The 17,137-nt window shown below is 27.4% G+C and overlaps 1 protein-coding gene across 2 annotated transcripts; it reads left to right on the top strand.

Annotated features, from left to right (window-relative positions):
• The first annotated feature begins 592 nt into the window (after window positions 1-592).
• Cep290 (Centrosomal protein 290kDa) lies at window positions 593-16,926 on the top strand. 2 transcript variants are annotated; one of them, XM_089228257.1, is made up of 30 exons: window positions 593-925; window positions 1,009-1,132; window positions 1,565-1,680; window positions 1,957-2,160; window positions 3,072-3,207; window positions 4,263-4,399; window positions 4,465-4,569; window positions 5,786-5,904; window positions 5,982-6,114; window positions 8,496-8,828; window positions 8,890-9,103; window positions 9,396-9,561; window positions 9,630-9,750; window positions 9,811-10,088; window positions 10,152-10,314; window positions 10,387-10,527; window positions 10,835-11,027; window positions 11,119-11,300; window positions 11,389-11,554; window positions 11,624-11,804; window positions 11,862-12,090; window positions 12,151-12,432; window positions 12,511-12,866; window positions 13,522-13,926; window positions 13,986-14,127; window positions 14,385-14,577; window positions 14,651-14,835; window positions 14,906-15,045; window positions 15,105-15,273; window positions 15,608-16,926. In XM_089228257.1, the coding sequence occupies exons 1-30, from the start codon at window positions 737-739 to the stop codon at window positions 15,884-15,886; spliced, it is 5,781 nt and encodes a 1,926-aa protein (XP_089084383.1). In that variant the 5' UTR covers window positions 593-736; the 3' UTR covers window positions 15,887-16,926. The 2 variants fall into 2 exon arrangements, with proteins under 2 accessions (XP_089084383.1, XP_089084382.1); XM_089228256.1 differs by having other exon boundaries at window positions 9,805-10,088.
• Window positions 16,927-17,137: the final 211 nt, after the last annotated feature.

Genomic DNA, 17,137 nt, shown 5'->3' with positions numbered 1-17,137 from the left:
AAAGCCAATGGGGGGGAGGATATAACCCCTAACCTCCCCCCCTTGGGCACGCCACTGAATGATGTAATATCATTGGATTCAAATTTAATTCCATCCATTACAGTAACCCACTTGTAATCTACTGTACAGCAGAGCGACATCCACGACTTACCCGCCTTTTTTATTTTTATTTTAAAACTTTTAGCATAACTATTATAATTCGACTATTACTGTATACAAATATAGAATAGAAAAACATTATAGTTATAAAGCTTTTTTATACCTACATGGCTACATGTAGTATGTACGAATACAAATTTACTAAAATACGAAATATTTTGTATTTCGGATATTTATAACTATAAATAATATAGATATATCCCATTATAGGTAGTTAGGTACTAGTTACTAAAAAGTCTGGACAGGCATTATATGAATATTATAAGGCTATATGAAATGAATGACATGTTATATGTTATTGTTTAGTTATCGGATATTTTGTATGGTTGCATAATGTACATATATGATATATACTCATAAGTATAATATTATTATAGTATTATAGAGCGTTGCTAGGGCAACTCTGAAATCATAACAATTAGTTTGTTGTTGTTTTTATTTTTTTGTTATGAACCAGATTACTTGAAACTTTAAAAATAAAAATCTATTTTTTTACTATAATAGATTATGCTTAATATTACGTGTGTATGTTTAACAGTAAATAATAATAGCTAAGTAATTTAAGTTAAGCTCAACAATGGTACAATTAGAATTAAGCAAAATGTTAGCTGTCTCTGTAGATGAAATGAACGAACAGGATCTGGAACAGTTGTATGATGAAATCACTGTAACCGAGTGCGATCAACTGGATTTCGAGTTGGATCGTCGACAATGTGAAAACATGTTTATCATTTTTCGACGAATGTTAATGTATAAAGGAGAACAAGTAAGACGATTAAAAAACTGCGTATTGGTGTATATTTGAAAATTTTAAATGCGTTGTACTATAATTGATTTTATAATATAAAGGTTGATTCATTGATGACCGAAATCGAAGATTTGGCCACTAAACAAGGAGAAGAAGAAGCAAGGAGATTGAAAAAAGAGGAAGAAACAAGAACTATTAAAGTGGATGATTTATCTCAAAATGACCGTAAGTGATGAATGGTTATTGATAATAATAATAGTTTATACCCAGGACAATAATTTTATAATGTGAATAGTTTAAAATATGAAGTAACGTATATTTTCTATATACCTGCCTATATTAGTCCTTACAGTAGTTATACGACATACGTACAACAACTAACTCTATTAATAATTAATATAATGTTCCGATTGAATGGATAATCGATTGGCAATCGTAAACATACAAGTATATGGTCAGTTGGCGATTGCCCATCGGTAATGCAACCGAGCTGTCCAAGCATAGTATAATTTTATTCAAGTTTAAATACTAAATATCTGACATTAGGTACTGCAAAGTGCAACGTAGTACCAGTGTTATCATGGAATAAATTTAATCTATTCTCAATTTGTTAAAATTGATTTAATTTTTATACCAAATTATGTAATGTTTATTTAGAAACCGAAGTAATCCGCAAGGAGTTGACTAGACTCGAATTAGAAAATGAACGTTTATCATCGGATGTTCTGCAACAAAAACAAGAAGTTGATTTTAAAGTCAAAGAACTGGATAAGGTTGTACATAATATTGATTATCATTTATCTTATATAATGCAATACTAAAATAAATTACATTAATAACAATAATATCATTAAATGTTTATACCTAGTGGTATTAAAAGCCAACAGGACGTCTACATTTATAATTGTTTTTAACTAGGTACAATTATTATTGTTGAATTTAAATTTAACTCTTCCATTACAGTGACTCTCTAGACACCTAATACAACAGCAGAGCGTTACCCACTTACTCTCTTTTTTAAATATTTTTTAATTATATATTTGTTATAGATATCCGCACAGTTATCTAAAGTCGAAAATGAAAGAGATTTTCTTCGTCGAGAACTTGATGCAGTGCAAGATGATATTTCTGGACGTCAATTAGATTATCAACCTATTGAAGACAACTTGTCAATGGCTGAAAGGTTTAGAGATTTAACAGAATCTGTTAGACAAAAGAACCAACATATCACACAATTACTTAATGACATCGAGGTATATTTAATTATAATTATTTACCTAATAATAATTATACCTATTTATATATATATATATATTATTAATTTTAATATTTATATAGTTATATTGTTAACAAAATAAAAGGGGAATCTTAGTAGTTAGAATTACGGTTGATCAGATTTTATAGTACCATCGTATATTATGGGCGATAACCGTTTCCACCAAAAGTGTATCTTTCCCTTTTCCACCAATATCCGTTTACACCAAATAAAATTATTTACCACGTTTTTACAAAAACAATTGTATACAATATTCTACGATTGAAAAAAAAATATCAACCAATTATATAAATAAGTAGATACAATATATACATAACTAATAACTAAATACACTAATATATCATTTTAATCCAGCATTAGTATTTTAAATAAACTTATTACTGTATTAAAGATTTTAATATAAGCGAAGTATACAAATTATTTTGGTAAATTAACCGTGGTTACATTATAGGTAGATCTCATTTGGTGGTAACGGATATTGGTGGAAAAGACAAAGAATTGGTGAAAAACGGAAAGGTCTACTTTTGGTGGAAACGTGTTACGCCCAATATTATAGCCATATAGGGGGTTTTAGAGGTTCAACCCCTCTCTGAAATTAAATCCTTTATACGACACTGTATAATCCCATAGCCCATTAGTATATGCTACATATAGTTGGTACTTATTGTTAATAAAAACATTTTAATTTCAATTTATATACAAACAACCTTGATGTAAATATTTAAATGTAAACTAATAATCTTTGCATGATTTTTAATGTTATAAAAAAAAAAAATCTAACGGAAATAAATTAAATATTATCAAATAATTTTTCCCTCTCCCCTCCCCCCATTAAACTCGCTACATTAATATTCTAGTTTAAGGACTGACTAAAGTTCATAATTTTAGGTATCAGAAAAGGAAAATAGAATGTTAAAACAATTGCTAACAAGTACGAGAGACGAACTTCAAAATGCTACGCAACACTTGAATACGTTAAGTGCTGAATTTGGAAATATGAAATGTCTACAGGACGAATACACAGGTTTATTATTCTTACTGTACTGCATAGACGCCCCCAGAAATTTTTCTAGGGGGATGTTAGTATTTGAGGATAAATATTATAATTTTACTAGGTGTTTTAAAATAATAACTTTTTTTATTATACTCGTATACAATATATTATATTACAACTTATTTTATACTTTAAATTTGTTGTATAGTATATAGTAATTTATCTTAAAACATTAAATTAAAAAAAATATTTTGAAAAAGCCAAGGGGGGCAAATGCCCCATCTTACCCCCCCCCCCTTGCGGACGCCTATGCTGTACTGTCGTAATAAATAGTAGCTAAATATTAAAATATATCCGAGGGCGTTCAAAGTTGATGAAAAGGATATTATCTTTCATGGTATTTTCCTAAAATGATTTGTGTTTTAACGACTGCTTAAAAATAAACCGTATTTTTAGAATATAACTTGCTAGTCATAACACAACATACGATTTTAACTACAATTTGGCGATTTATCACAGAACATTCAACATTATATATTATATAGCTACATTAATTACAATAGAATCATAATTTTCTGTTATCAAATATCCTGAGAATTGAGACATGGAATATCTTTTTAGCAACTGAAAATCGTAATCCATTTTTAGTACAACTTTTTAATAATGAAACCAATTTTTATTTAGTAAACACATTTTAATTATGCTAAATTTGAAAGAATTTATTCTTAGTTTTTATTTTCATGCATTCAGACGATTAGTTAATGTTAATTAAGAATACTGAATATTAATTGGGAATATATTTCAATATATTAGTATTTAGGCATTTCGTTTATATAAGCATCTACCTATTTTTATGTAGTTAGCTGCAGTTTTTGGTCGACTATTAACCTCTTGTCTGATAGAATTCTGTTCACGTCTGCTGACAAAAATCTCATAATATGCTGAGATGTTAAGAAAAAGAAAATCCAGAAAATCCTCCACGGCCACCATCCATAAAATAATAATTTTACCCCCACTGAATATATTATTCCACAATTATTTCGATTTTTACTAATTGAGCTATTCTGCAAATTATTATATCATAGATAGAATTAAAACATTGGAATTGAACGATAAAGGTCTTCGTAGTCAAATTTCTGAACTAGTAGCAGAAAAAGAAAAATGCGAAGAGCAAATTGATGAATTAGGTGAAGAGCTCGAGTCTAGAATAAAACAATTAACGGTAAATATATTAATTACTCTAACAAAGAAAATTTACCTTAAGTAAATCATTATAAATTTTCTTAGGAATTATTGTCAAGAAAAGATGAAGAGATTTTAAATTATAAATCACGGATAGGATCAACAGATTCATTCGAAAATCAAAACACGTATTTAGCAAAACTTCAAGAAGTATGATAATTACTTTATCAATTACCCATATAGTGTACCTTCAATACGCAAATATATTAATAACTACAATAATCATATAAATATTAACTAAAACAACTATACTGAGTTGCATATTAATTGATTAATTCAGTGCAGGTTTAGTAAAATTTAATAAACCAATAATGGGCCAAAACATCATGTTAATAAAGCGTCTCTCACGCCGAGTCAAAGAGTTGAGCTTAACCAACTCTAGAGATGTCTCCATACTTCGATGTATAAATTTCTATTTTTTACGATCGTGGACTCGTGGTTAGTCACTAGTCAGGTTAATGAATGATACCATGATTATAACAGCCAATCAGAATACGACGAAGGCACACGACATGAATCACAACAGACGTTTTAATTGTGAACTCAGCTTTAAGAAGACATAACACTGATATTTGTTGCCTCCAAACAAGTGAGTAACATGACAAATTTACGTTCAACAGATCACGCATGTAGCTAGTTAAAATTAACTCTAATTAGGTACCTCCCTCTAATGAAAGTTGACGGAGAAAGTTCTTAAGTGAATTATGTGCATTTGTAATTAACACGATGTACAAACGTGGATAATTTTCTTATCATCAAGTTTCATAATAGGTAGATTAACTCAAATGTTTTAACTAATGAAGCTAAACGTGATCTTCTGAGAGTAAATTTGCAATGTTATGCACTTAAAACTTATAAGACGGATACAACAAATATCCGTGTAGCGTCCTCTTAGCTCAATATTTATGAATTTAAACGTTGAACATATATGTATGATGGTTTATTCAATCTGGTATTAGGTTGGTCATATTTTAAAATTGGTATCTATTAAACCATAGAGGCATAGAATATAAACCATATATTGTATTATGTGTAATCTAAGTTTATGTATAGAACGTTTAGGGCCGCTTTCACCAAATACTTTAAACGTCGATTACGCTTAATCGACTGATAACAGTTATTTAACCGGCCAAATTCGGCCGATTAAACCCCGGTTTACCTTAATCGTAGTTTAAAGTAGTGGTGAAACCGGCCCTTAGTTATACTCTATTCAACTATAATACATCTATTTTATACATTGAGCATAATGATAGGCACACCCGATAAATATTTTTAGCATACCCACATTTCTTACTATAGAATGACAACACTTCTATTTTTATACGCTAGATAGTTGGTGCCTAAGTAAAAACAATAATTATTTTAGACAGTAGCCAAGCAAGAAGACCAAATAATAGAGTTTCAAAAACAAATCCATCAAGCAACCAATGATATCAACCGAAGTGCAGCTGCACTTGAACAACAGAAAAAATTATATAACGAATTGTATAATACCTAAAATCACTTTAAAGTTAAAATGATTAAATATATTAATTTGATTTAATTTATTAAAATATTTATAGACTAATTAAAAATAAAGAATCTCCTGAACTACAAGACTTACGAAAAAAATTATCTGAAACTCAAGAGCAATTAGAATTGAGTTTGGAAAAGAGTCAAAAAGCAGAAGAAGATGCTACCGAGAAAGCAGAACAAGTAACATTAAATATAATTAAATCGCTGTTTGTAGTGTTTAGTCCATTATTAGGTTGCGCATTTGTACGTGATAAAAATGCAAAATATGTTAATTTTTTGACATTTTCTATTATGTCTTAAAATATGTCAATATGTATCTATATTGGTATATTATTTAAGAAAATACGTTTGCATAAAAATACTCGAAGATATTTTTTATAATAAATAGGTTTTATTTTATTTGAGTTGTTATCAATGAAATGCGCTCATTATTAATCAGAGTTAAAAAAATTGTGTTCAATAAAATGATGTTACTTTATTATGGAACTACATAATATAATATACAAAAAAATCGCACCTGTCATTATTATTAAATAATTATATTTTTTTTACTATAGGTACATGACGATTAACCGACCATAACCCTCGCCATTTTTTCTTTAATAATTAATTTATTCAAATCCCAACTTTAAGCATTTTACCTCAGTGCTCAGGGGCAAAATAAGGAGGGTGTGGGTCCGTACAAACCTTTTTTATTTTTACTGTTGACATTTTAACGAATTATTTTTAATACTAAATATAAACGTACAATTTTAATATCCTTTTAATTTTATTAGATGTAATATTCTTACGGAAGATTATATTGAACAAATTGTATTGTTCTGATGGTAATCGGTCAAAATGTCCGGTATGGAAATAGTTGAACAAAAAGTCCGGATTCATTTTTTGATTGCCAGATAAAAAGTCCGAACACATTTTTTGTGTCGGACAAAAAATCCGAAAATACAAATTTGTCTAATTTGTCATAATTGTGTAATTATAAGATTTTATTTTTATATTTTCTTATTCTTATTATTTCTTATACCTAACAGAAATACAACAGAAATCCACTGGATTATGATTTTTAAGATAACATATTATAAAACATCAATAATAATTATAATGAAAATAATAATTTAAAATGAGTTATATATTTTAAAAAATTATCGATAAAAAAATTAATCCAAATATAATAATAATAATATTTAAAAAAAAAAGTTATACGTCTTAAAAAATCTAGTCTACAGTAATAATAATATAATAACGACTAAATAACGTCTAGGGATACACTGACTAAGTAACAAATTAAATTTATAATTCACGTCCGCTACGTCCTCATGAAATCGATTATATTGATGAGATAAATGTAGGTAAATGATATTATAGGTACCTCTGGTCCCTATATAATATATTATTATTATCTAGATTTATATTATTGATTTACTTATTGTGCCTAAGGTATAGATTGTAAATTTCTTTAAAAAAAAAAAAAAAAAGATTTATATTATAATCGTGGTAATAACGCTATTGTAGCATGTAGATTGTAGGTATGATATTATGGTAGATAAGCTGTAGAAGTGTAGACGTACGGCTACGATAAACATTAGATCCATATACCAAACTATAGCAGATTTCCGTAATATTTTTTTTTAGGTATAAGAAATAATAAGATATAAGAAAATTTAAAAAAAAGTAGGTACAATGATATAATAATGTAATAAAAGTATTACAATTACATTTTTTAAATAAATTATAATTATATATGAACTGACTATATATATATAATATTACATGTGTATACTATTATATATGTATATACCTACAACCTACATAATAATATTATATAATATAAGGTACATTATAATTATAAATGAAAATTGAATAGACAATTTTGTATTTTCGGACTTTTTGTCCGGCAATCAAAAAATGAATCCAGACTTTTTGTCCAACTATTTCCATACCGGACTCTTTGTCCCCAGACTTTTCGTCCGGGATGACACGTCGATGCGCCGATAACTACCAATATTTTATTATTTTCATGGTCTCCATTCTCAAAATGCAGCTTGTTGGTTGTTACCGCTCTTGTTACACGTCTGTAAAAAAACTCTACTTTTTGACTGTTAATACAATATTACCATACAATAATTATATTTTGTATAATATGTTATTGTGTGTTGATACTTCACGGGGATTACTGATTTGTGATAGGTTCTATCTAAATTAATCCTAAGTTTAAATAAGCTGCGTTGATACCAATTTCAGATTTTTAATTGTTATTGGTTTTTAATAATAATTAGGTATAACTTATAAAATATGATTTTATATTGACCAGTTTTTGTAATCAACTATAGTTTAAAAGGATGTCAGCAACCTATATTTGTTTTCTTTTTTACACTTTCTGACCTCACTAGCCATGACAAAACGCATTTTAGGAAAATCATTTTTTTTTTAAAGGTTTTTTTTGTAATCTTATAGTAAAATCTTTCAATAACAAAAATTATTGTAATTCACTTTGTATCCCTAAATTTTTTCCCCTATTTTTAGCACATACCTAAATCAAATAAACATTTTTTTTCTTATAGATAAGCAAATTTATAATACGTATTCGTGAATTTGAATCTGGTGAATATGGTTTAGAAGAGGCAACGGAACAGATAAGAAAACTGAAACAAGAATTAGATGTACGAGATAATCAAATAAAAGAACTTATAGATTCAAGCAATCTACTTCACCAAGAAGCTGATTTATTAGAGCAAGATAACTTAGCCATGAAGGAAAAATTAGGTTTATCAGTAGATGATGTTGTGAGACCTAAAGGTATGATGGCTAGGCATAAAGAAGCACAAACAAAAATTACTATGTTACAAAAAGAACTGGATGAATGCAAGGAAGTTATTGTTAATCTTAAATTAAAAGTATATTTTTCCCCTTTTATGAAAATAAATGATTATTTTAATTTAAATACATCTATTTCAGAACCGTAGTTTGAGTAAATCTACTGAGTCCGTTAAATATATCAGTTCAGACGGGGAAGACAATAAAGGCCAAATTTCCATTAAATCTGAAATTTCCAAGCAAGAGATAGATATTGGATCTGAACTTGAAGATAATGTTAAAGAATTAATTGAAGAAAATGAATCACTTAGGAAAGGAATGCATGAAATACTCGATAGTGTACACAATCAAGATGGTACCAAACTTACTATTGTTTATTTTTTTAATTAAATAATTCAAGTAATAATTACCAATTATTAAAATATCAACAAATATATATATATATATTCAGTTAAAAATGTTTGATATTTAAGTAGATATATTATAATCTATTCTATTCAAATGATGATATTATGTTAAACATTTTAATAATTATGTGAATAAGTTTATTAGAATAAGGTAACTGTCTAAACACACATTATAAGCCTAATATATATAAAATATTTTAGCTGATAATTAATTATACTAATATAATTATTAAAATTCAGGATTAAGTGTTGTACGAATTGAATGCCAAAGCTTAGAGAGACTTTTAGAAGCTATGGATGCCAGACATGTAGCTGGATGGTATCAACCTGGCATGCGGTTATTAGCTCGAATTAATAATTTAGAGGGTGTAAACTCAAATCTAAGACACCAAATTCATTCTCTGCAGTAATTTTAATCAATTTCATTTTAATACAAATTATAACTATTATAATCACTTTATAATTATTGCACAGTGATGCACTAACTGTAACCAAACAAGAACTTATCAATACCCAGAAAGAAGAAGTAACATCTAATAAACATAATATATCAAAAGAAATAAAAGAAGATGAACATTTAGAAAATCTCAAAAAAGTAAGGCATTTTTCATTTATGTTAGCTTTATTTACAATAACAATATGTTTGTAGTTACAGATTGAGCGAGAAAGATCCCTTCAGCTAGAAGAAGAAGTAAAACTATTTCAAAATAAATTCCAACAACTACGAGATGAAATGAAATTAGTAAATGACGAATATGATAATGAAAAACAGAAAATAAAATCATTGGTAGATAAATTAGAACTAGAACTAAAAACAAGTAACAATAAGGAAAATGATTTAAGAGAACGTTTTCTTGAATTGGAAAAATCGTGGAAAACAATGCTTGAAGATCCAGATCAGATTAAACGTCAGCTTTCTTATAATGTTATAAAGTAAAAATATTATTTTTATAATGCTTGTATATATATATCTACATTTAAACATATAATAATTAGAGTTACAGGATTAACTGAAGAATTACAAGTGGTGAAGCGAATGTATCAATGTTGTCTTGAAGGGGAACAAGTTTTAAAGAAAGAAAAACAAAAAGCTGTTGAAGATGTTTGGACATTAAAGGCAGATTATAGCAAAGAAATGGAAAATTTATTAAAAATACAAGTACATAAAAAATGTAATTATTTATTCTGCTTATGAATTAGAATCTAATGTTCTATTTTTCTATTATCCTAGGAAGAACAAAAAAATGAAATAAAAAAATTGAATAACCTTATGAAGAATGTAGTAGACATTAGTGAATATAAAATACTTAAAAATGATTTTGAAGTTTTGACTGCTAAACACAGAGAAATATTGCATTTAGTTTTGTTTAAGGTATATCATCATTTATGAATAAATTAATGATTAGTTTAAATAAATAGTGTTATATATTAACTTGGCTTATTGTTTAAGTAAGAGGATGTCAACTCAATATTCGTTTTCTCTCTTAGACCAATGCACAACATAGATAAAACAAATGGAGCACTGACATCCTCTTAATATTTATACCTACTTTGTTATTCATGTGGACATGTGGTATACCATATATACCTATTTATTAAATTGTTTAAGTAATATCTTGTAAGGTAGTTCTAAAATAGTTTGAATAATTTTAAATAGTATAAACATAATTTTTTATTAGGAGGATACTTTAAAATTATCATTAGAACGATTAATGACAGAAGTTACCATTTTAAAAGATCAACGGTTGAATTTTGTGATCGAAGTAGCTAATTTCTATGGAACAGATGATGAACTGACATCTTTAAAGGCGGAAAATATAATTTCTAAACAAAGAGCAGAACATTCTGATAAAATGTATTCACTTTTAAAAGGTTATTACTAATTATATTATATTATTTTGAGTTTATACATTTATTGGATAGAAAAGTTGTAAATAATTGATAAAAAATATATATTTTTAAGATCAAATGGATGAAATGGAGTCTAGATGTAAAAGCCTTGAGCAAAACCTTTGTGATATGATCGAAGCAAATTTACAATCTCAAACTGAAGAAGTGCGTTTACGTGAAACAACAGTTAATATGGTAGATGAATCAGAACATGCTAAACTGTCTGACCAATTAGAAGATGCCCATAATAGTTTAGTAAGTAAATTAAAAGTGTTTTATGTTATAATATTAACCATAACATTTATCAATTATCAACTATATTCCAATATTTGTATGGTGTTAGGAAGAAGCTATCAGAGAAAGAACTAGATTATTAAGAATATTAGAAATAGCTCAAAATCAAGTACATGATCTTGAACAACATCATAAACGATTAGATCATCAACATGACGTAATGCAAAGACGTGTCATAGAACTTCAAGCTTTGAGTGATGAAAAAGCAACTATTGGTTTGATAAATTTTATATTAATTTATATAAATTAGGTATTTTAAAAGTATTTTAATGTAACATTTATAGACAAATTAATGCGTGAGATTGCAAATCACGAAGCCAATCTAATGGCAGCTGCTGTTGAAGAAACAAAACTTAAAGCTATAATACAGGATCAACAAACCAATATTGCTGGCTTAGAATGTAAAAACGATAGAATTTTGGAACAACATGAATCAATAACTCTTCAATTCAGAACAAAAATATCGTAAGTTAATAGAGTTGATGAAAACTTAATTTGTAGGTAAAAAATAATATTTTCCAGGCGTTTAGAAAAAATAATTTTTGAGTTACAAAGACGTTATTATGGGACTGTACCTTTAGTGTCTGAGCAAATTTGGGTTCATCACAAACAAAAACTAGAAGAAGCATTAACAATTACTTATCGAAAGTGGGTGTATGACGATAAGCCAAACAATGTTGATGAAATAGTGTTTATTCCAACAAAGACTACTGAAGATTATCGTTCAAAGTACACACAACTCCAATTAAAGGTAACCAAAATAATTAAAGTTAATTTATTTTTATAGTGAATAATTTAAAAACTATTTCAGGAACTTAAAGTCCAATTAACCTGTGATGATTTACAAAAAAAAAATCAACTTTTCACAGAACGCATTGAAAAGCAAGACTGTTTTATTGAAAGTCTTGAGAAAGAAATCATGCGAATGGATTCTGATTGTATGCATAGCTATCTATCATGGGGAATTCAAGAATTTTCTGATGATGCAAAATCAAAACCAAAAACACTAGATAAACAAATTAGTGTACAATCAGAAAATGGCTTTAGGACTTTAGAAGAAAAATTAGAAGATCTTAATAAACAGTTAACTATTGTAAGCATAAATCTGAAAAGCTAATTAATCATTTGTATATAGTTTAATATGTGATAAAACAACATATTTATTACACAGGCAAATAACAATATTGTTATTGAAAAAGAAACTTATAATTCAACCATCAAAAAACTACAAACCACCTTGAAAGAACTAGAAGACGTTAAAGTTTGTCTAGAAAAAGAAATATTTAATAAAGATGATCATATTAGAAAATTGACGGTCGAATTAGCATCTAACGAAATCCCTGAAACTGATACTCAGAATCCTGCTTTATTAGCCACAATAGAAAGCTTAGAAACAATTATTAGTCAAAAAGAAGAAACTATAAATAGACTTCAAGAGTTATTAAAAGAATGTCGAGAAGATCATACAAAGGAAATAATTGAATTACAAAAAAATGCTGAAGCGCACAATTTTAGTATCAAAGAAAAGTAAGGTTTTTATTTGTTAGAGTTTAACACTTTGTCATGAACTTAAATTAAAGTGAGAAGTATATGACATGTGTGAAAGTAATTTTATTTAGTAATCCTATTTAGGAAGGGTCAACAACAAGAGTGATGAAAGTATAAGGATAAACAACAGAATTTAGTGTAAAAGTAAGTAGGGTCTGCAGCAGGATTCACAATTGAGCTCTTAGTAAATAGTAATGGACAACATTACAAAATATATATAGTATGAGAGTTGCCATGGTGCATGATATTTGCAGATTATATTGTCTTAGTGGGAAAAAGCCTTGGAGAAGTGAATAAGAGATTAAAAAAGTGGAGAAAAGCGCTGGAAATTAAGAGACTAAGAATAAGTAAAAGTTAATTTTGGAGAAAGATATGAAAAGGTGATAGGTTAAAGTTTGAAAGATAAATATGGGAGATTATGAAATGTGTGATTTTAAAGTCAGTTAAGATTTAGTGGGGGACTGTTGAGTTGTAGATCATGGGTTGCCGATCTATCGTATATCTGGGAGAGAAATGCAAAGTAAAAGAAAGATAGTATAGCATTTTTGATCAATGATTGCTAATTTCTAGTTGATGAAACGTATAATATATTCATGTAAACTAAATACTTATTTTTATATTATAAATTTTAAAGATCACAAAAAGAAATATCATCTCCTATCCACTCAAATAACATTAAATCAGTAGTAAATCAATACATGCTTCGGATAACTGATTTGGAAGATAGAATTAAACAAGCTGATGATGATCTTAACCAAGCAAATTCTGAAAAAGAACACTGGAGTGGAGTAGCTGAAAGAAGACTTAAAGAAATGGAACAAATGAAATCTGAAGACGACTCAAAAGAAAAGGATACGGAAATTATTAAACTTAACGAAATAATAATGGGATATCAAAATAGAAGAGATACATTACCAGCTCAAAGAGACCGACTGAGAATTGAAGTAGACAAAATGAAAAAGAAATTGAATGATTACGAAAGACGTGAAAAAGAAGATAAATCAGAAATTCAAAAATTAAGGCAGCAATTAATTTATAGGTATGAAATTGTATGAAGCTATTTTTTCATAAAAATATTTAAAGAATATTCTATTTTAGGCCTCCTACTGGAGGTAAACGAGATGAAACTATGTCAGTTGTTAAAGAAGAAGCACTACTAAAGAAAATTAAAACTTTAGAAGCACAACTTGATGATTATAAAAAAAAAGATGAACAAAACAAAATGCTACGAAAATTAAAGGTTTTAATATTTGTGATGTATTTTAAATAATAAGAAATATTAAGTACTCTCAGCTTTGAACAATATTATAGTTCTTATTCTGTTAACACTAAGACTAAGAACAAGGGAGTAAAAATTAAAAGAAAAACAATATAATACATGTTTTCCATTTAGAAATTAATTTGATAAATTGTGTTTATTATAAATTATTTAATCAAAAATTAATTTGTGAATATAAATCATTTTGTCTTAATATCTTTTCCAAAATTTATTTTTAGTCTGATGAACAAGTTGGTAAATGGGAGATGAATAAACGACGTCAAGTAACAAATGAAAAATTACAAAATCAATTATTAGATACTACTAGAGAGTGTGATTCTCTTCGTTTGAATAATCAAAGGCTGAGAGACAATTTAATGCGAATGGAAAAAGATAGAAATGCTTTAGAGCTAAAGCTAAAAATGGCCAATGGTAAATAAATTGTACTCTGTAATTTGAATAATATAAGTAAGTACATGATTTAAAATATACTGTTTATGGTTAGCTGCAGTACAATCAAGTGCATTGGCAAATAGTCTAGTTGAAGAGTTGACTTTAGAAAAAGATAGATTGTCAAATGAGTTATATACTTTGCGTACTGCTAAAGAAATGATGTCCGGTGGTACATCACTAGCTGAAGTTGTTGTTGATCTGCGTCGAAAAATATCAACCTTGGAACTACTACAAAAAGTATGTTAACATTTAGTCAAAAAAATAAGTAACCTGACTTACGTCATATATGATTATGTGTATGGTTTAGGGTGGAAGTAATGCTTTAATTAAAGAAGTAGAAACATTAAAGGACAGTAAAAGTAGATTGTTGAAAACTAAAGCATCACTTGAAGAAGAAAATGCTAGACTACAAAAAATTGTTGACCGTTTGCAATTAACAGACAATCTGTATGTTTTTATGACAAACATAATTAAAATAATTTAATTAAACAATATATTAATTTTAGGAGTGGTGTATCTAGCTTAAGTTCAGATTCAGATTATCCTAGTACAGAAAATAAGCGAACAGCAAAACTAGAACGTTTAGTAATAATGTTAAGAACTGCTGTAGATAAACTAAAAGAGGAAAATAAAAACTTATCGCTTGAACGTGTAGTTACTAACATTGATGATAAGGTACCTTTTATTATTTTTTATGAATGTAGTATAATGTAGAGACTAGAATAATAGATGTCTACCTCATGAAGTACTCTGTTTAGATTTAAAGTTGCTTAAAACAGAATTTTTGAAAATTAAAACAATATAATTCTACTTTTATACAGATATAATAACACAACAAATTGTTTACTCTATTCCATTGACCATTAGTTACACTGAAATTCAAAAAATTGTTGTGAACATTTCTGAAATGAAAATATTTTCAGTATCTATTCTCCAACTCACTAAACCTAATTACATAATCAATAAAAAAAAAAAAAATATAACTAATATTATTAAATCATTGCTATAGAGTTATGTGGAAAAATTACAAAGCGAACTTCAGACTACACAAAGCTATTATTTGGATGCTAGTGAAAAATGTACTCAATTGGAACAACAATTAAAAGACTATCATTCACAGTATGAAGCTGTTTTTGCAGAAAATGAGAATTTAAAGATCCAGTTGGAAAAAAAAAGTTATTTATTGAGCAAAACAAAAACTATGTTACAAAAAGCAGCTGCCAGAGAACAACAATCAATGGAATATCCAAACAGTTTGAGGATTAATAATCCTACTTCTATCGAATAGTTGTATTAGAAATTTATTATTGTGGCACAATTAATTTATAGGACATACTTTCTTGATCTGAATAATCATTAATTTATCTATTTAAATATTATTTGCTCACTTGAAACTACATTTTACAAATGATTTTCTTTTAAAAATATCCATACTATTTTCTTATTTAATATTTATTATAAATTTTCATTTTTATAATTATTCCAATTTATACTTTTCCATACACTTGTAATATTTTATTTATTACAAATTTGTTTGATATTATACTATTATCTTATATAAAATGATTTTGATGAATACCTACGTAAATCATATAATTCCGTATAATTGATAATGTTTATTAAAAGGATTAATGATATGTCATTTCCTCAAAAATATCATTCATTTTCTTTTTTGTATAGGTCATTTTACTCTAAGATTATTTAAAAACATAGAAAAATGATTCTGCGTAAAGTAAATGCGTTTTGTCTATGTTGCGCGTGGACTAGAGAGAGAAAACAAATAGTGCGCTGACATCCTCTTAATATACAACTAAATGTAAATCAACAGGTATTGTGCTACAACACTTAACAGCTCATTTTTATATTCAAAAGTTAGTTGGTAAAGTGTAATATAATTACCTATTTGTTATACATATTTGAAGTGGAATAGGGGAAAATGGAAGTGGCAGTTTGGACATGGAAACGATTGAACCTGAGTCCAACTTAGAGGGGGGGGCTAGGGGGCTGCAGCCCCGTGCCCCGATATTATTTGTGGCCCCGGGCCTCTGTTGATATTTAATTATTATTAAAGTGGCATTTTGAAATAATTGTATGATATTATATTACTGGTTACGTAGATTCGTTAGTCACGTATCGTAATGGAATTTACGATTATTCTCTAATCGATAAAATAAGCTATTAAGTTTTAAGATAAAGTTGGTCAAAAGCACTTTACATTGTTATGATTACAATTCATGTACCAACACTTCTTTATTTATATTTATATTTTTAATTTCATCGTTTTGTTTATATTAATTGTCATTAAATAATTACTTATAGCCTTATTATGGTATAATTGATTTATAATCTTATAAAATAAATCGAATATAACAAATCTATATAGCATAAAGACTACATTTATAATTCAAGTTGATAATTTAAAATTTAGATAATAATTAATTTTGTGGCCCCATTAAAAAATTTGTCCCGGGCCCCAAAATTCCTAAGATGGGCTCTGGATTGAACGTAAAAAAAATAATAAATATAAACGTATTTTAAG

This window comes from Diuraphis noxia, unplaced genomic scaffold, assembly GCF_037042655.1.
Source record: "Diuraphis noxia isolate RWA-SAM2 unplaced genomic scaffold, SU_Dnox_SAM2 contig0005, whole genome shotgun sequence".
Classification (NCBI taxonomy): Eukaryota; Metazoa; Arthropoda; class Insecta; order Hemiptera; family Aphididae; genus Diuraphis; species Diuraphis noxia.
The sequence above is the reverse complement of the archived record's forward strand: the minus strand, read 5'-3'. Positions and strand labels throughout refer to the sequence as shown.

Coding starts and splice junctions, on each gene's coding strand:
- Cep290 (XM_089228256.1), top strand. CDS start 737: ATGGTACAATTAGAATTAAGCAAAATGTTAGCTGTCTCTGTAGATGAA. Junction 4,400..4,464: donor CTAGAATAAAACAATTAACG/GTAAATATATTA, acceptor AAATTTTCTTAG/GAATTATTGTCAAGAAAAGA. Junction 10,528..10,834: donor TGCATTTAGTTTTGTTTAAG/GTATATCATCAT, acceptor ATTTTTTATTAG/GAGGATACTTTAAAATTATC.